The following is a 15,528-nucleotide window of genomic DNA, read 5'->3' as shown; positions in this document are numbered from 1 at the left end:
TGATTGATTTTTTATCTATTTTTAATCATTTTTAAAAGGAATCAGTAATTTAACTTTTATGTCTCTATACCCTGTAAACAGTCATTTCAGCAAAACAAAGTTTTTCCTTTAGTGACCCTTTAAGCTCAGCTTCTCCTGGCACCATGCGGTCTAGTTATTCTTTTTTGTTTTTTATTCAAAGTTTACCAACTTTTGGCAATCAAGTGTAGACGACAAACTGACGTAGCAAAGGATATGTTTAGAATGTAGAATAAAATGACATATTAATGTAGTAAACCCACCATAAAACATTTCTTTATTAACCCCCCCCCCCCACATACTTTTCCCACATGGATCTCTCCATGCTCTGTACCTGACGCTTTGTAGAGCTCCTTCAGATGACCTTCGGGTAAGCGAATCTGATGCACCGTAAGGTCTACAGTTCCTCCGCCGCAATCTACCACCACATACTTGTCACCTAGAAGGGGCAAATCACAAAGATGTCCAATAAACGCCAACAATTTCACACCGTTTCCTATATATGCATACCTCCCTACTTTCTGAGATGGGAATGAAGGACACCTATTAGTCAAAGTATGTAGACATAGGACACGCCCTCTCTGCCATTCCACCCTTAAGGAAGAATTGTATCAAAAAATGATTGGTTAAACCCACAGGTGCCTTTTTACCACTATTATTCCTTTATATTGGCTTTAAGAATTTACAAATGCAGCAATTTAGAAAGTGTTTGAAGGGTTTAGCACTGGGAAACACTTTCTGATAGTGCATTTTATATACAACTATATAGATCAGACCAAAATGAGGGACAGTCCCTCAAAATCAGGGACAGTTGGGAGCGATGCATGTGACACATCAATTGGACACAGCTACCTGAGCTATTAACACATTCCTTTTATCTTAACAAGTGTCCTCAGCATAAATCATTACACCTGCCGTACAGTGTGGCTGAGCTAAATACACTTCCATTTTATTTATATTTTTCACAGTCTATTCCAGTATTTCTCAACTCCAGTGCTCAAGGCACCCCAACAGGTCATGTTTTCAGGCTTTCTATTATTTTGCACAGGTGATTTGATCAGTTTCAGTTTCACGTCTACAGGGCGGTTCGTTAACTCTGGAAAAGCGTACATTGACGTCCTCCCAAAATCGCGCCCCCTGGGGCGCACACAGTGATGTCCGTGACTGCCGGGTCATCACGGATCACGGTAAATTGCTGCTGATAGCGGCCGTTTACCACGTGATCGCTCCGTCCAATGACGGAGCGATCACATGTAAACAAACCAGCGTCATTTGATGACGCCGGTTCCTCCCTCCTCTCTCTGTACCGATCGGTACAGTGTGAGAGGAGAGAGCAGGTGTCAGCAGCGCTGTGGGCTGGATCTGTGACTATTGCAGTCACAAATCCAGCCATCCCTGCTCAGCCATCCCTGCAATACCCTGTGCAATACTCTGCAATACCCCTGCGCAATACTCTGCAATACCCCTGCGCAATACTCTGCAATACCCCTGCGCAATACTCTGCCATACCCCCGCGCAATACCCCCTGCGCAATACTCTGCAATACCCCTGCCAGTACTCTGCAATACCCCCGCACAATACTCTGCAATACCCCTGCCAGTACTCTGCAATACCCCCGCACAATACTCTGCAATACCCCTGCCAGTACTCTGCAATACCCCCGCACAATACTCTGCAATACCCCGCACATTACTCTGCAATACCCCCGCACAATACTCTGCAATACCCCTGCCAGTACTCTGCAATACCCCTGCCAGTACTCTGCAATACCCCCGCACAATACTCTGCAATACCCCCGCACAATACTGTGCAATACCCCCGCACAATACTGTGCAATACCCGGAAAATACTCTGGAAGAAAAATGCGTTTTAACCACTTCCTGCCCGCCAGCCGTCATATGACGTCCTTGACTTTGTGCAGGGATATCTGAATGATACCAAAGATATGTAGCAGTATAAATTTTGGCCACATTTTATGAAGAAAAATTACAAATTTGCTAAATTTTATAACAGAAACAAAGAAAAATTATTATTTTTTTTACAGAATTTTCTGTCTTTTTTCTTTTATAGCGCAAAAAAATAAAAAAACAACGGTGATTAAATACCACCAAAGAAAGCTCCATTTGTGGGAAAAAAGGACAACAATTTTCATTTGGGTACAATGTTGTATGACTGAGTAATTGCCATTCAAAATGTAAGAGGACAGAAAGCTGAAAATTGGTCTGGTTATTAAGGGGGTTTAAGTGCCCAGTGGTCAAGTGGTTAAGGACTAGAGTTGAGAAACACTGGTCTATTCTGCTTGGATAAATCATTGTATGTCCCGGAACAGGAGAGCTGCATTATATGCAAAAACACATTTCATTTTTATTGTTACTATAATGGCTTCCTATGTGCCATCCTTGCCTGGATATACAGACATTCTCTTTTTATGATTTAATTTCCAAAATGTTACTTCATCCCAAGTAACCCATTATAAAACCAGGCATGGGGGGACGTTATCAAAGGTATCTAGGCACAGGGTTCAGGTCAGTGCACACACAGTTCAGCCCCTCGGACCACCTTCTGGGCCTTGTAAATGACAAGGAGGTGCACAACTGGCGCCTGTACTGCAGCTCCTACATACATTTCAGGTAGGAAATCTGAACTTGGTGAAAATGCTGGAAAGTTGGCTCCGACCTCCAGAAGCCGGTGTGGGTTTGTTTGGTGAGTAGTGGCATCATTATACTCGCCATTGTCAGGGAAGGTGAGCGATGATTTACCTTCCTCCAGCTCCGACCATAACTCTCCAATCACGTTCTCCACCATAAAAACTCGGCTCTGCCGGTTCCTCCGCGTGTGGTCCTTAGCTGAGTACACAGGAGAGAAGAGACAACATCAGCACCTTCAATGTATACTCCCAGTGAAAGCAAAGTGAACACAAAATGGCAGCTTTATTTTCCTTTTATCTCACTGCAAGGAAATATGACACTGTCTGAGGACTCAGTAGTAGACTCTGATTTGTGCCCAGCAGCAATAGGGAACATGATTGTGATGCTGAGCCTCCATGATCGAAAGAACTGAATGGTTGTAACTGATTTTTTTTTATAAAAAAATAAATAAAATAACAAACATGTTATACTTACCTGCTCTGTGTAATGTTTTTGCACTGAGCAGTCCAGATCCTCCTCTTCTTGAGACCCCCCACCAGCGCTCTGGGCACCCCCCCCCCCCTTGCCCAGTGCCCCTATAGCAATCCGCTTGCTGTTGGGGCACTTGGGCGAGCTCACATCCATAAAGGCCTGTACACACGATCGTACTTTTTGCCAACAAACTTCAAAATGAGCAAGTTTTCCAAAAAATCCGACCGTGTCGGTTTTCATCGGACAAAAGTTGGCTCTGCAAACGGACAAACTTTTTGGCAACAAAAGTCCAATGGTACAAAGTCCTATCGTGTGTACAAAAATCCATCGGATTGTCCGAAGTGCAAATACGCATGCCCAGAACCAATGTTAAAATCAACCAACAATAGCAGAAGTTGACCAAAGGGTGGCGGTAAAGAGCAGAAAAAACATGTGATTTGGGGGAAGTTTTAGGAAAGTTTGCAGAAAAGTCCGAGCGTGTGTATGCTATGGGTGTGCCTGGCCAACTCCCTTCGGACAAAAATCCACGGGAAAGTTTGTTTGAAGTCCGACCGTGTGTACCAGGCTTAAAGCGGAGGTTCACCGTTAGAGAGCACATTTTCCCCTTAGATTAATGCTCGTTTTGTCTAGGGGAATCGGCTATTGGTTTTAAAATATGAGCCGTACTTACCCGTTTACGAGATGCATCCTCTCCGCCGCTTCCGGGTATGGGCTGCGGGACTGGGCGTTCCTTCTTGATTGACAGTCTTCCGAGAGGCTTCCGACAGTCGCATCCTTCGCGTCACGATTTTCCGAAAGAAGCCGAACGTCGGTGTGCAGGCGCAGTATAGAGCCGCACCGACGTTCGGCTTCTTTCGGCTACGAGTGACGCGATGGATGCGACCGTCGGAAGCCTCTCGGAAGACTGTCAATCAAGAAGGAACGCCCGCTCCCGAAGACCCATACCCGGAAGCGACGGAAGAAGATGCATCTCGAAAACGGGTAAGTACGGATCATATTTTAAAACAAATAGCCGATTCCCCTAGACCAAACGAGCATGCATCTAAGGGGAAAAGGGCAACAATTAAATAAATGGGTGAACTCCCGCTTTAAGACACAGAGAGTGCAGCTCAGCCCCACCCCCTCCTGCCACCTCACTGGCTGTGATTGGCAGCAGCGGGAGCCCTCCTGCGGCTGCATCTCAGCCAATCAGGAGGGAGAGATCTGCAAAAGCCTTGTGTCTCGTGCACATCGCTGTTTCAAGATCGGGCTTAGGTAAGTATTAGGCGGGGGGGGGGGGCTGAGGAGGGAGCTGCACACTGAAGGAATTTTACCTTCATGCATAGACTGCCTTTTCAACCACTTGAAATCCATTGAATGAAAAGGGCAGGCCAGAGAAGGTTATGCTGGGCGTCCTCCAGCCAGGAAATGAGGCAGGTTCCATCAGGCTTGCTGCAGCTTCTAATGCACATTGTGAGACCCTCAAAGTGTGCAGTGAAACAAGAGTAAGCAATTTCAGCCCAGGAGAGGAGCCTTTACAACTGTGTAAGTTTGAAAGGATGGCTGGAGTTTAGTTTTAACTGTCACTTAAAGGAGAAGTACAACTAAAGCTTGTTTGCCCATTTTCAGTAGAGAGCGGGCTGAAGTCCGTTCTCTGCTGATTTTACAGAGTTGGTCTGGGCTCTGTGTCATCATGACCATAGAGTCGGATCCACCTAGGTCTCTGGACCAACACCCGGCTCAGCCTCGTAGCAAGCCGCTGAGAGCCTGAGCTGGCCGCTTCCGCCCCTCCACAGCTTAGCAGTCCAGTAAACAAGGAGGGGGCAGAGCAGAGAGACGTTTACATGACAGTCAGCAGCTCTCTGCTCAGGATTGTATTTGGAAAATGCAAAAGAGAAGTATGGAAAATAAGGTCACAATGTAGATAAGTAACAAAATCTGATAAATAATAAGACACCTTCTGGAATCTGTTACCTCTCAATAAAATTATCTCCAATTTAATTTCCTGACTTAATTACAGTATGTAATTAAAACCTATGATTTCTTTTCTACCACTGAGACATTTTCATTGACAGATTGCAGGTACAGGCACAAATAGCCAGATTCAGAAAGACTGGCTTAACTTTGTGCAGGCATAGCGTATCGCATATACGCTACGCCGCTGTAAGTCAGAGAGGCAAGTGCTGTATTTTTTTTTAAAATTCTTTATTTTACATCTTTTTTTTCCAAAAATATCCATAGTAAGTTGTTACATTTACAAACATACATGGCTTCTATATGTTGCTACATCACAGTGGCCAAGTCTTCTTGGCCACTTCCAAATTCTGTATATTACTGTTTAAATTAACAACCACACATTGTCAATAACCCAAACTTATAACTCATCTACCAGTATCCAACTCATCGCCTAGTAACCCCTTTCCTCCCCTCCCTCCCTTCTCCCAAACATAAAAAAAAAAAAAAAAGAACCATATCTTTCCCGATTGTCGCCTCCTCCCCCACCCCCCCCCCTCCCTCAAAGAACTCCCTCTCTGTATCTTATGTACGGTGACCATGTCAATCTATACTTCTCCTCTTGTTCTCTTATACCCATGGTAAGCTTCTCCATTTGTTGGATTTCGGATATTCTACCTAGCCATTGTTGCTTATTTGGGATATTGGTACTTTTCCATAGGATTGGAATACATGCCCTTGCTGCAACCAGAAAATGTCTTATCAGGGACCTCTTGAACCTTGCCGTGGACAATGGTATATCTAATAAAAGATAAGTGGCCGGGTTACTTCCCAAGTCAACCTCTGTGATGTCTCTAACTGTGTCCATGACCATTTTCCAAAAGTCCCTTAACTTTACACATGTCCAGAAAACATGTAGCATAGTACCCTTCTCCTTGCCACATCGCCAACACCTATCTGAAACTTCCGGGAATATCCGGTTTAGTACTACAGGGGTTTTATACCATCTGGTTAAGATTTTATACCCCCCCTCTTGGTATCTGGTGGCCAGTGATGCTTTATGCGTAAATTTGAAAATTTTTGTTCTCTGATTTTCGGGAAAAAACACTTCCAACTCTCTTTCCCAAGTTCGTATAAATGGTAAGTCGTTTGGTGCTCCCATTTCTACCCAGAGACTATACCTCAGAGAGAGACCATGTCTCATCTCCCTTCAGACACATTTCCTCAAATCCTGAAAGGTCTCTTAGCGGTCCCCTTTTTGGGTTTATTGCTCTGGTGGCCGTTTTTTGTCTAAGTAAATAGAGTTCTTTTTTAATAACCTCTTCTCTTTCCTCTCTTCTTGCCCCTAGGCTCTCCCCCTCAAAGTGTATTACTCTACTCCAGCCTAAACGTTTTAACCTCTTGAAGTGTGGATCTAGGATCCCTATTTGAAATTTCGGGTTTCCCAAGACCGGAGTAAGTGGGCTTGGGTGAGGCGAGAGTTTCATTTTCCTGATTAATTTTTTCATGACGCGCAGGGTGGGCCCTATTGTTGGGTGTTTCTTAACCTCACCTGGTATGTCTACTTCTTGTATCCACACCATTCCTTCTAGGGGGATGTTTGTGATTTTTTGTTCTAAGAGTATCCACGGTTTGTGCTTCTCCTGGATGCACCATTCGACCACCCTTGACATGTGTGCTGCGTCATAGTAACCTATTGGGTCCGGGAAGCCCACTCCACCCCTCTCCTTGGGCAAAGTTAAAATTTCTCTCCGTAATCTTGCCGTTTTACCTGCCCATATAAAAAGGTATTCACAAAGCACTTGCCTCCTAAGTTACAGCGGCATAGCGTAAATGGGCCGGCGTAAGCGCGCCTAATTCAAATTGTGAAGAGGTGGGCGTGTTTTATGTAAATAAACCATGACCCCACGTAAATGACGTTTTAAACGAACGAACGCATGCGCCGTCCGTGGACGTATCCCAGTGCGCATGCTCCAAATTACGCCGCAAGGACTTATTGGTTTCGACGTGAACGTAAATTACGTCCAGCCCCATTCACGGACGACTTGCGCAAACGACGTTAAATTTTTTTTAAAATTCGACGCGGGACCGACGTCCATACTTAACATTGGCTAGGCCAGCTTTTTGGTGGAATAACTTTATGCCTGAAAACGCCTTACGTAAACGGCGTATCTTTACTGCGACGGGCAAGCGTACGTTCGTGAATAGGCGTATCTCGCTGATTTACGCATTCTAGGCGTAAATCAGCGTTCACGCTCCTAGCGGCCGGCCTAAATAGACAGCTAAGATACGACGGCGCAGGCCGTCGTATCTTAGCTAGATTTAAGTGTATCTCATTTTGAGAATACACTTAAAGATATGCGGCTTAGATTCAGAGTTACGACGGCGCATCTACTGATACGCTGGCTTAACTCTTTCTGAATCTAGCTAATAGTATAAATACCACTTAGTGCATTTTTACTTGTGTACCGTTTTACTGCTAAACAGTAGATTTGCTATTCGAACAGCAGATGGCGCTCTGCACATACTAATGGGACCCAGAGCTGGGACTGCACAATAATTGGAGCCAGCTCACTATCATTTAATATTTTTATACAGCACCAACAGTTTGTGCCGATGTTGGTTTTCTCCGTCCACCAAAAAAAAAAACATGTTTTGGGGTCCCCTTAAAAACACACCAGACCATTAACCCTGATGAAGGTCTAGTATGAATGTCAACGAGGAAAAAAAAAAACGTCCCCCCAAATTCCTTACCAGACCCTTTAGTGGCATCTTCCCTGCAACCCTGACCTGGAGGTTTTGGGGGTCAGTGGGTGGGGGATTTATCAGAATCTGGAAGCCCCCTTGTAAAAATAAGGAGGTTACCGGCTAATTTCTAGCGATATATTTTCAATCAGCAGTAGCATTAGAAGCTGGAATTTTATGTAAACCCCAAAATGAGGGAAAAGGAGGCAGAATGGAAGATGATCCTGGGTTCAGTGAAAGGCGTATAGGTGGTACAGGGCAGGGACAAGCGGTGGCAGGAGGGGCTGCTGCCCTGGACACTGTGGTATCATGTGAGGTGGGGGGGCAACACAAGGTGATTTTGGGGGGCGGGTATTTGTGTTGAGAAGGGGAATTTGGGGGGGGGGTGGAAGGGGGTAAAAACTGTTCTGGGAGGGGAAATGTAGGGAGGTGTGCTAGGAGTGGTGAATTGGGGGGGGGGGATGTGTTGGGAGGGGGAAGATGATTTATGCTATACAAGTAATATGGCAGAGATTGATTTTTTTGGGGGGGGATTTGTGTTAGTGGGGATGATTGGGGGGATTTGTGCCAGGATGGGGGAGGATATTCTGTGCTGGAAGGGGGGGGATTTGGAATGGGGAAAGATCATTTGTACTCAACATTTTTTTTTCTTTGGGGGGGGGGGGGGTTTGTGCTGGGGCATATGGGGTGAGAGAAGATTCAAGCTGGGGGGGATGGCACTGAGGTGGTAGTTAGGGAAGGCAAGGAGATACTTAGGAGATAGGTAGGCGGATGGCCGGGACTTGATCCAAAGCAGAAGAACATGCACCCCGAAACTGAAAAAATAGTGCCTCCGCTCCGACCAGCACATGATCATCAGAAACGGGAACAGATAATGGGAAAAATACACCCCCCTATAATAGTAGGTGCGGAGGAGTGGGGGGGGGGGTTGTAATTCATTCACAATTATTTTTTTTATTGTTTTTTCTGTTTTTGAAATTGCCCCAGCCCCTGTTCAAATCCAATCCCGGGACAAAGCCGGCGACAGACTTGATCTGGGGACAGTGTGCTCAATCCGGGGGACTGTCCCCAGAAACCGGGGATGTCTGGTCACCCTAGCTTAAGAGTTATTGTGGTGCTGTACAGACCTGGATCAGTAGGGCTGACCCCGTTAATGGCGGCCTTATTGCTGAGGTCGATCATCTGATGAAGGCGCAGTTTTCGGCAGTAGATGGACGCTCCTTCGGGTTCCAATGCAATGATGAGCTGCTCAGGGTTATCAGGATACGCCAGCCCGGCCTGTCAATGGAAAAGGGCAGTAATTAGAGCAGGACATTATGACATCACATAACCAAACCTGTATAAGGTTGCATGCTGCAAGTGAAATCTGATTGTCAGAGTGGTCAACATGCTTGTTCTGGTTCAGCGACTTAAAAATATATTGAAGCCATTAAATCAGCGACTATAGCCAGAAGGAAAGCATTTTCAGCAGAGGTCAGCAATGACCTATGTGCTCCTCTGAGTATAGACAGACCACATCATTGCTGAAAAATCTCTGAAATAAATCAGTAAGCAGTGCAGAGACAATGGGCCGGATTTAGATAGGTTTGCGGATCTTTAGATCTACGTAACCTGATTTACGATCCGCCGCCGCAAGTTTTTGAGGCGAGTGCTTAATTCAGAAAGCACTTACCTCAAAACTTGCGGCGGCGTATCGTAAATCCCCCGGCGGAATTCAAATTCCGCGGCTAGGGGGAGTGGACTATTTAACCAAACCTGTATAAGGTTGCATGCTGCAAGTGAAATCTGATTGTCAGAGTGGTCAACATGCTTGTTCTGGTTCAGCGACTTAAAAATATATTGAAGCCATTAAATCAGCGACTATAGCCAGAAGGAAAGCATTTTCAGCAGAGGTCAGCAATGACCTATGTGCTCCTCTGAGTATAGACAGACCACATCATTGCTGAAAAATCTCTGAAATAAATCAGTAAGCAGTGCAGAGACAATGGGCCGGATTTAGATAGGTTTGCGGATCTTTAGATCTACGTAACCTGATTTACGATCCGCCGCTTCAAGTTTTTGAGGCGAGTGCTTAATTCAGAAAGCACTTACCTCAAAACTTGCGGCGGCGTATCGTAAATCCCCCGGCGGAATTCAAATTCCGCGGCTAGGGGGAGTGGACTATTTAAATCAGGCGCGTCCCCGCGCCGATCCAACAGCGCATGCGCCGTCCGCAAATTTTCCCAGCATTCATTGCTCCAAATGACGTCGCAAGGACGTCATTGGTTTCGACGTTAACGTAAATTACGTCCGGGCGTATTCGTGAATGACTTACGCAAACGACGAAAAAAAATCAAAACTCGGCGCGGGAACGACGACCATATTTAACATAGGATACGCCGCACTTACCCCTGCTATAGCAGGGGTAACTTTCCGCCGGAAAAAGCCGAACGCAAACGACATAAAAAAAAAGCGCCGGGCGGTCGCTCGTTTCTGAATCGGCGTAAATGCTCATTTGCATATTCGACGCGTAAAAGACACGGAAGCGCCACCTATCGGCCGGCCTGGAATTACAGCCTAAGATCCGACGGTGTAAGTCCCTTACACCTGTCGGATCTTAGGGATATCTATGCGTAACCTGATTCTATGAATCAGTCGCATAGATACGACCGGTCGGCCTTAGAGATACGACAGCGTATCAGGAGATACGCCGTCGTATCTCCTATCTGAATCTGGCCCAATATCACAAGACATTAGAGGTCACTGTGCAGGAGGTGGGGGGAGATCTCTATAAAGTGTGTGTGTGTGTGTGTGGGGGGGGGTGCATATGCAAATGTGTGCGGTTTGAACAGTAATGCATCGGTTAGCAAGTGATTGTAAACCTCAGACATGAAATATGAACAAAGAATATCCCTCCATTGATTGAACGAGATGGGCTTGTGTCTTTTTTTAACCAGACTATAATGTGCACTTCTCTCAATTACCCACTTTAGCTCTGCAAGATTTGCCCCCTTCATGACCAGGCCATTTTTTGCGATACGGCACTGCGTTACTTTACTTTAAAGCGGCGGTTCACCCGAAAAACATTTTTTAACATTAGATTGAGGCTAATTGTGGAAAGCACAATCGGGTGTTTTTTTTTAAATCAATGCAGTACTTACCGTTTTAGAGATCGATGTTCTCCGCCGCTTCCGGGTATGGTCTTCGGGACTGGGCGTTCCTATTTGATTGACAGCCTTCCGACTGTCGCATACAGCGCGTCACGAGTTGACGAAAGAAGCCGAACGTCTGTGTGGCTCTATATGGCGCCTGCGCACCGACGTTCGGCTACTTTCGGCAACTCGTGACGCGCTGTATGCGACAGTCGGAAGGCTGTCAATCAAATAGGAACGCCCAGTCCCGCAGACCATACCCGTAAGCGGCGGAGAACATCTATCTCTAAAACGGTAAGTACTGCATTGATTTAAAAAAAAACACCCGATTGTGCTTCCCACAATTAGCCTCAATCTAATGTTAAAAATTAGTTTTTCAGATGAACCCCCGCTTTAACTGACAATTGTGCGGTCGTGCGATGCGGTACCCAAATACAAAATGTATGTCTATATTTTTTCCTACAAGTAGAGCTTTCTTTTGGTGATATTTGATCACCTCTGCGTTTTTTTATTTATGTTTGTGGGTCTATAAAAAAAAAGACTGACTATTTTGAAAAAAAAAAATATTCTAATTTTGGGTGTCAGTGTGTAGCACGCACTGACTGTGACCCATTTAACTGGATGGCAACAAGTGCCCTACAACTGTGTGCAGTGTGGAGTTCAAGGAGTTAAAGAATGTGGTGTGGAGGCAATACAATGCCTCCTGACCGCCTCTCGACCGGTACTGCGCATGTGCAGCGTTTGCGCAGTACGGAGCCGCCGAACATCGGAATTTACGATCAGCTGTTGACGGCGCTTGTGCACAATAGCCGACATTGTGCCACACGCTCCCAATGCTCGTGCAAGTCTGCAAGGTGCCGATTTCTTCATGATGGGCGCGTGTGAGGGGCGGATGTCTACAGAAGGGGGCGTATTTTGTAATGATGGGGAGTGCTATTGCTTGTGTTAGCTAATATTTGTTTAGGAGGTGCGTTTGAGTTTCGTCTAAAATTCCGCCCCCATCTAAACAGCACTGCCAATCATTACAAAATATGCCCCTTGCAGACTTGCACGAGCATCGGGAGCGTGTGGCACAATGTCGGCTATTGTGCGCAGGCGCCGTCTACAGCTGATCGTAAATTTGGATGTTCGGAGCCCTTCGGTAGCTCCGTACTGCGCAAGCGCAGTACCGGGCGGGCATTATTCGACGGGGCATTTCTCGTCAGAACACCGGTCACCACACATAGTATGAAGGAACCTTTAGATGTCATCAGCTGAGTACACGTGAATCGTTCGCGGTATCGTGCCGAGATCGCTCCCTGAATCGCAGACCCCGCAGTCCATGTCTGGCTCTGTGAACTCCCATTGTGGAGCTCTTTACACTCTTCTCCATATTATTATTGATATCTTTTAGCAGTTAAGCAATTTACCTCTTCACTCTCCTTTCTACAATTTTCAGGATAAAGTAAAAACACGCAGTAATCTTGAGCCTGTAATTGGCGTCTGGCGTAAGAGGTTTTCGAGGGTCATTGTCAGAGACGGTGGAAACGGCGCTGGTCTTGTTTACATCTGGGGAATTAAGTGTCACATTGTGTTCATGACACGCTCGGAGCGCATTACATCCGGGGGAAGCTTCCAGCGCAGAGAGTGCGCTCATTGTCTGCGGCGCTCTCACAAGCCATTAGTCCCCGTTTGGCTCCTGTCTGGAGGGGTCTGTCAATGTGAGGCTTGTTTGATGCGGATGAGGCTTTGAAAGGGAGACGCGGCATAAATCCGGATAATAAAAGCCTCTTCCAGCGCCTAATGAGAAATGGACGCTGGGGCCACTCAGGGGATTCTCAGAGGCTTCCATTAAGCTCTTCACCAAGGGAGGAAAATAAAAAAAATGTAAAAATTGATTCTGATCATTGTGATGACTTGTTATATAAGTAAGCAGACTTGTACTATGTAACATTATGTCTGGAGGGATGATTCCGTCAAGTAGTGATACTTGGGATACAGGTGGAGGCTTGGGTCACACAGCGGTATCTTATATCTCCTGGTGACTGCAGCGGTGAGGTCTGCGCTCAGCTTTGCTCCTGCATGCTCATCCTGCCACCGGGGCTGGCCTGAGGGACAGGCACAAGAGGCAGGCGCCCTGGGACCTGCAACCTATACTGCTAAAGCAGTTTATAGCCCATGGTGTGGGCATACTTTGACCATTTCAACTTAAAGCGGAGTTCCGCCGTTTTTTTTTTTTTTTAAGTCAGCAGCTACAAATACTGCAGCTGCTGACTTTTAAAATAAGGACACTTACCTGTGTAGGGTGCCCGCGGTATCGCTCGGCTCTCGGGTGCTGCCGCCGCCATCTTCGGTAAGGGAATCAGGAAGTGAAGCCTTGCGGCTTCACTTCCTGGTTCCCTACTGCGCATGCGCGAGTCACGCTGCGTGATCCCACTGGTCCCTGCTGTCTTCTGGGACCTGTGTGTCTCCCAGAAGACAGCTGGGAGGACGAAGGAAGTGGCGCAGATACGCACGGGTTGCTCGGGTATCTATGCCCAGAATCAGGAGCAAAATACCTGTATTACACAGTTATCTGCACCCCCTCCCCCCTGAAAGGTGCCAAATGTGACACCGGAGGGGGGGGAGGGACATAGCATTACCAGGACTAATTTGGTGAACTGTCCTAAAAAATCTGGGAAAGTTGGTATCTACAGTATGTAATGCAGCACCCTTCTGACACCCCAATGGCAGGATAGCACCTCCAGAGGTAGGGGGTGGGCTAGCATTTCACCCCAAGGATGAGTTCCGACCAGCAGCACCTCCCTAGGCCTCAGCTCAGAGGAAGAAAGAGCACATGGCCTGTCCCGAATATTTATGTAGCGCCCTGCTCCTGTTGAACAGGAGCAGCTTTAAATTTATCCCCCCAGGACAAGGGTGTCAGCAGCAAGGTCAAGGTGTATTGGGTATTCCCCTCGGCGGCGAATCAGTGGGAGTGGTTGCTCGCTGTGCATGACTGGGAGGGTTACTTAAGGGACAGACGCCATTAGTGCAGGGTCTGTCGTCCCACACGCCTCGTGGCCCGCCTGGCCTGAGGTGCGTGTCCTGGTTCCGGGACCACGTTGGCCCGGGGATGTGACTTTGTTTGTGGGCCCAGTAGTTTGGCAGGGGCCTGCCTTGCAAAGGTAATCCTGTGCTGTCCGTCCTGCGGGAAGAAGCCACTTGATGAAGGAAGCCAGGGGAGGACCTATCATTTAGGGGACCATGCAAGAGGCTGGTATCTTGGGAGAAGGCCTGGAAACTTCATCGAATGATGCACCGTGCACTGAGAGGCTTGACTGTGTCACCTGTCAGGTCCAAAAGTTCTACTAAAGCTAAGCTAGAGAGATCCGGGTGCTGAATCCTGTGGCAGAGCATTCCGGACCAAAGTGTCTCCTCATAAAGGAAGGTCTGTGGTAGAGACTGTACTTTACTTTGTGCGCCATTCCAGCTGTTAGGCCAGTGAGAGGGACCTATCCAGGTGAGCAATACCCACTCTGGCTAGAGTGGCGGGGAGAACTGTTTGCTGGAAACAGGAGTGTTTCCTATCTGTGATTATGCACCTGAACCTACCTACCCTTCCACCCTTCATCCTTCTTTTATAAAGTTCTGCAAAATAAATCCAAGAAAAAGAAGTGCATTGTGTGGACATTGAAATTCTTCTCCTTTTACCCTGGACAGCGAGAATATAGAGGTAACGTGCCACCCAAAAATAACCAGAAGGTCCTCCAGGGGTAGTGCTACATTTATATCCTCCCCCAGAATGCACCAGTGACATAAACCTCCTACTGGATTGGCTAAAGCAATATAAATATTCATAACTTAGATTTGTTTGTGAATTCTCATATTATGACCAGTGATACCAGTGACATCTACTGGCAACAGTGAGAAATCACAAGCAAATTTAAGCTTAGGGAAAAAACAGGTGAAAAAGTATACAATGGCCCAGATTCTCAAAGGGCTTACGACGTCGCAACGCCATGTGCGCCGTCGTAAATCCTAATCTGGGCCGTCGTATCTATGCGACTGATTCTTAGAATCAGTTACGCATAGATATCCATTAGATCCGACAGGCGTAAGGCTCTTACGCCGTCGGATCTTAAATGCAATTTTTTTTTTGTCTGCTAGGTGTCGCCTCCGTCGTTTTCCCCGTCGAGTATGCAAATTAGCTAGATACGTAAATTCCCGAACGTGCGCGCGGTCGACGCAGTGAAGTTACGACGTTTACGTTAGGTTTGCCCGGCGTAAAGTTGCCCCTGCTATATGAGGGGCAACCAATGTTAAGTATGGCCGCCGTTCCCGCGTCGAAATTAAAAAATGTACGTTGTTTGCGTAAGTCGTCCATGAATGGGGCTGGACGCCATTTACAGTACGTTCACGTCGAAACCAATGACGTCCTTGCGACGTCATTTGGAGCAATGCACCCTGGGATATTTTACGGACGGCGCATGCGCAGTACGTTCGGCGCGGGAACGCACTTAATTTAAATACTACACGCCCCCTACCCGCCTAATTTGAAAGAGGTGGGCTTGCCCTGGGTGATTTACGCTACGCCGCCGCAACTTTACATGCAAGTGCTTTGTGAA

The 15,528-nt window shown here is 46.8% G+C and overlaps 1 protein-coding gene across 1 annotated transcript in view; it reads right to left on the bottom strand.

Annotated features, from left to right (window-relative positions):
- Positions 1-15,528, bottom strand: part of HSPA12A (heat shock protein family A (Hsp70) member 12A) — an 84,130-nt gene that overhangs the window by 12,412 nt on the left and 56,190 nt on the right. The window contains exons 7-9 of the mRNA XM_040361505.1: positions 8,942-9,092; positions 2,778-2,864; positions 353-457 (exon numbers count right to left, since the gene is read on the bottom strand). Coding sequence (XP_040217439.1) covers positions 353-457; positions 2,778-2,864; positions 8,942-9,092 — 343 coding nt within the window. The remainder of the gene's footprint in view (positions 1-352; positions 458-2,777; positions 2,865-8,941; positions 9,093-15,528) is intronic.

Source organism: Rana temporaria, chromosome 8, assembly GCF_905171775.1.
Source record: "Rana temporaria chromosome 8, aRanTem1.1, whole genome shotgun sequence".
In the NCBI taxonomy this organism is placed as follows: domain Eukaryota; kingdom Metazoa; phylum Chordata; class Amphibia; order Anura; family Ranidae; genus Rana; species Rana temporaria.
The sequence above is the reverse complement of the archived record's forward strand: the minus strand, read 5'-3'. Positions and strand labels throughout refer to the sequence as shown.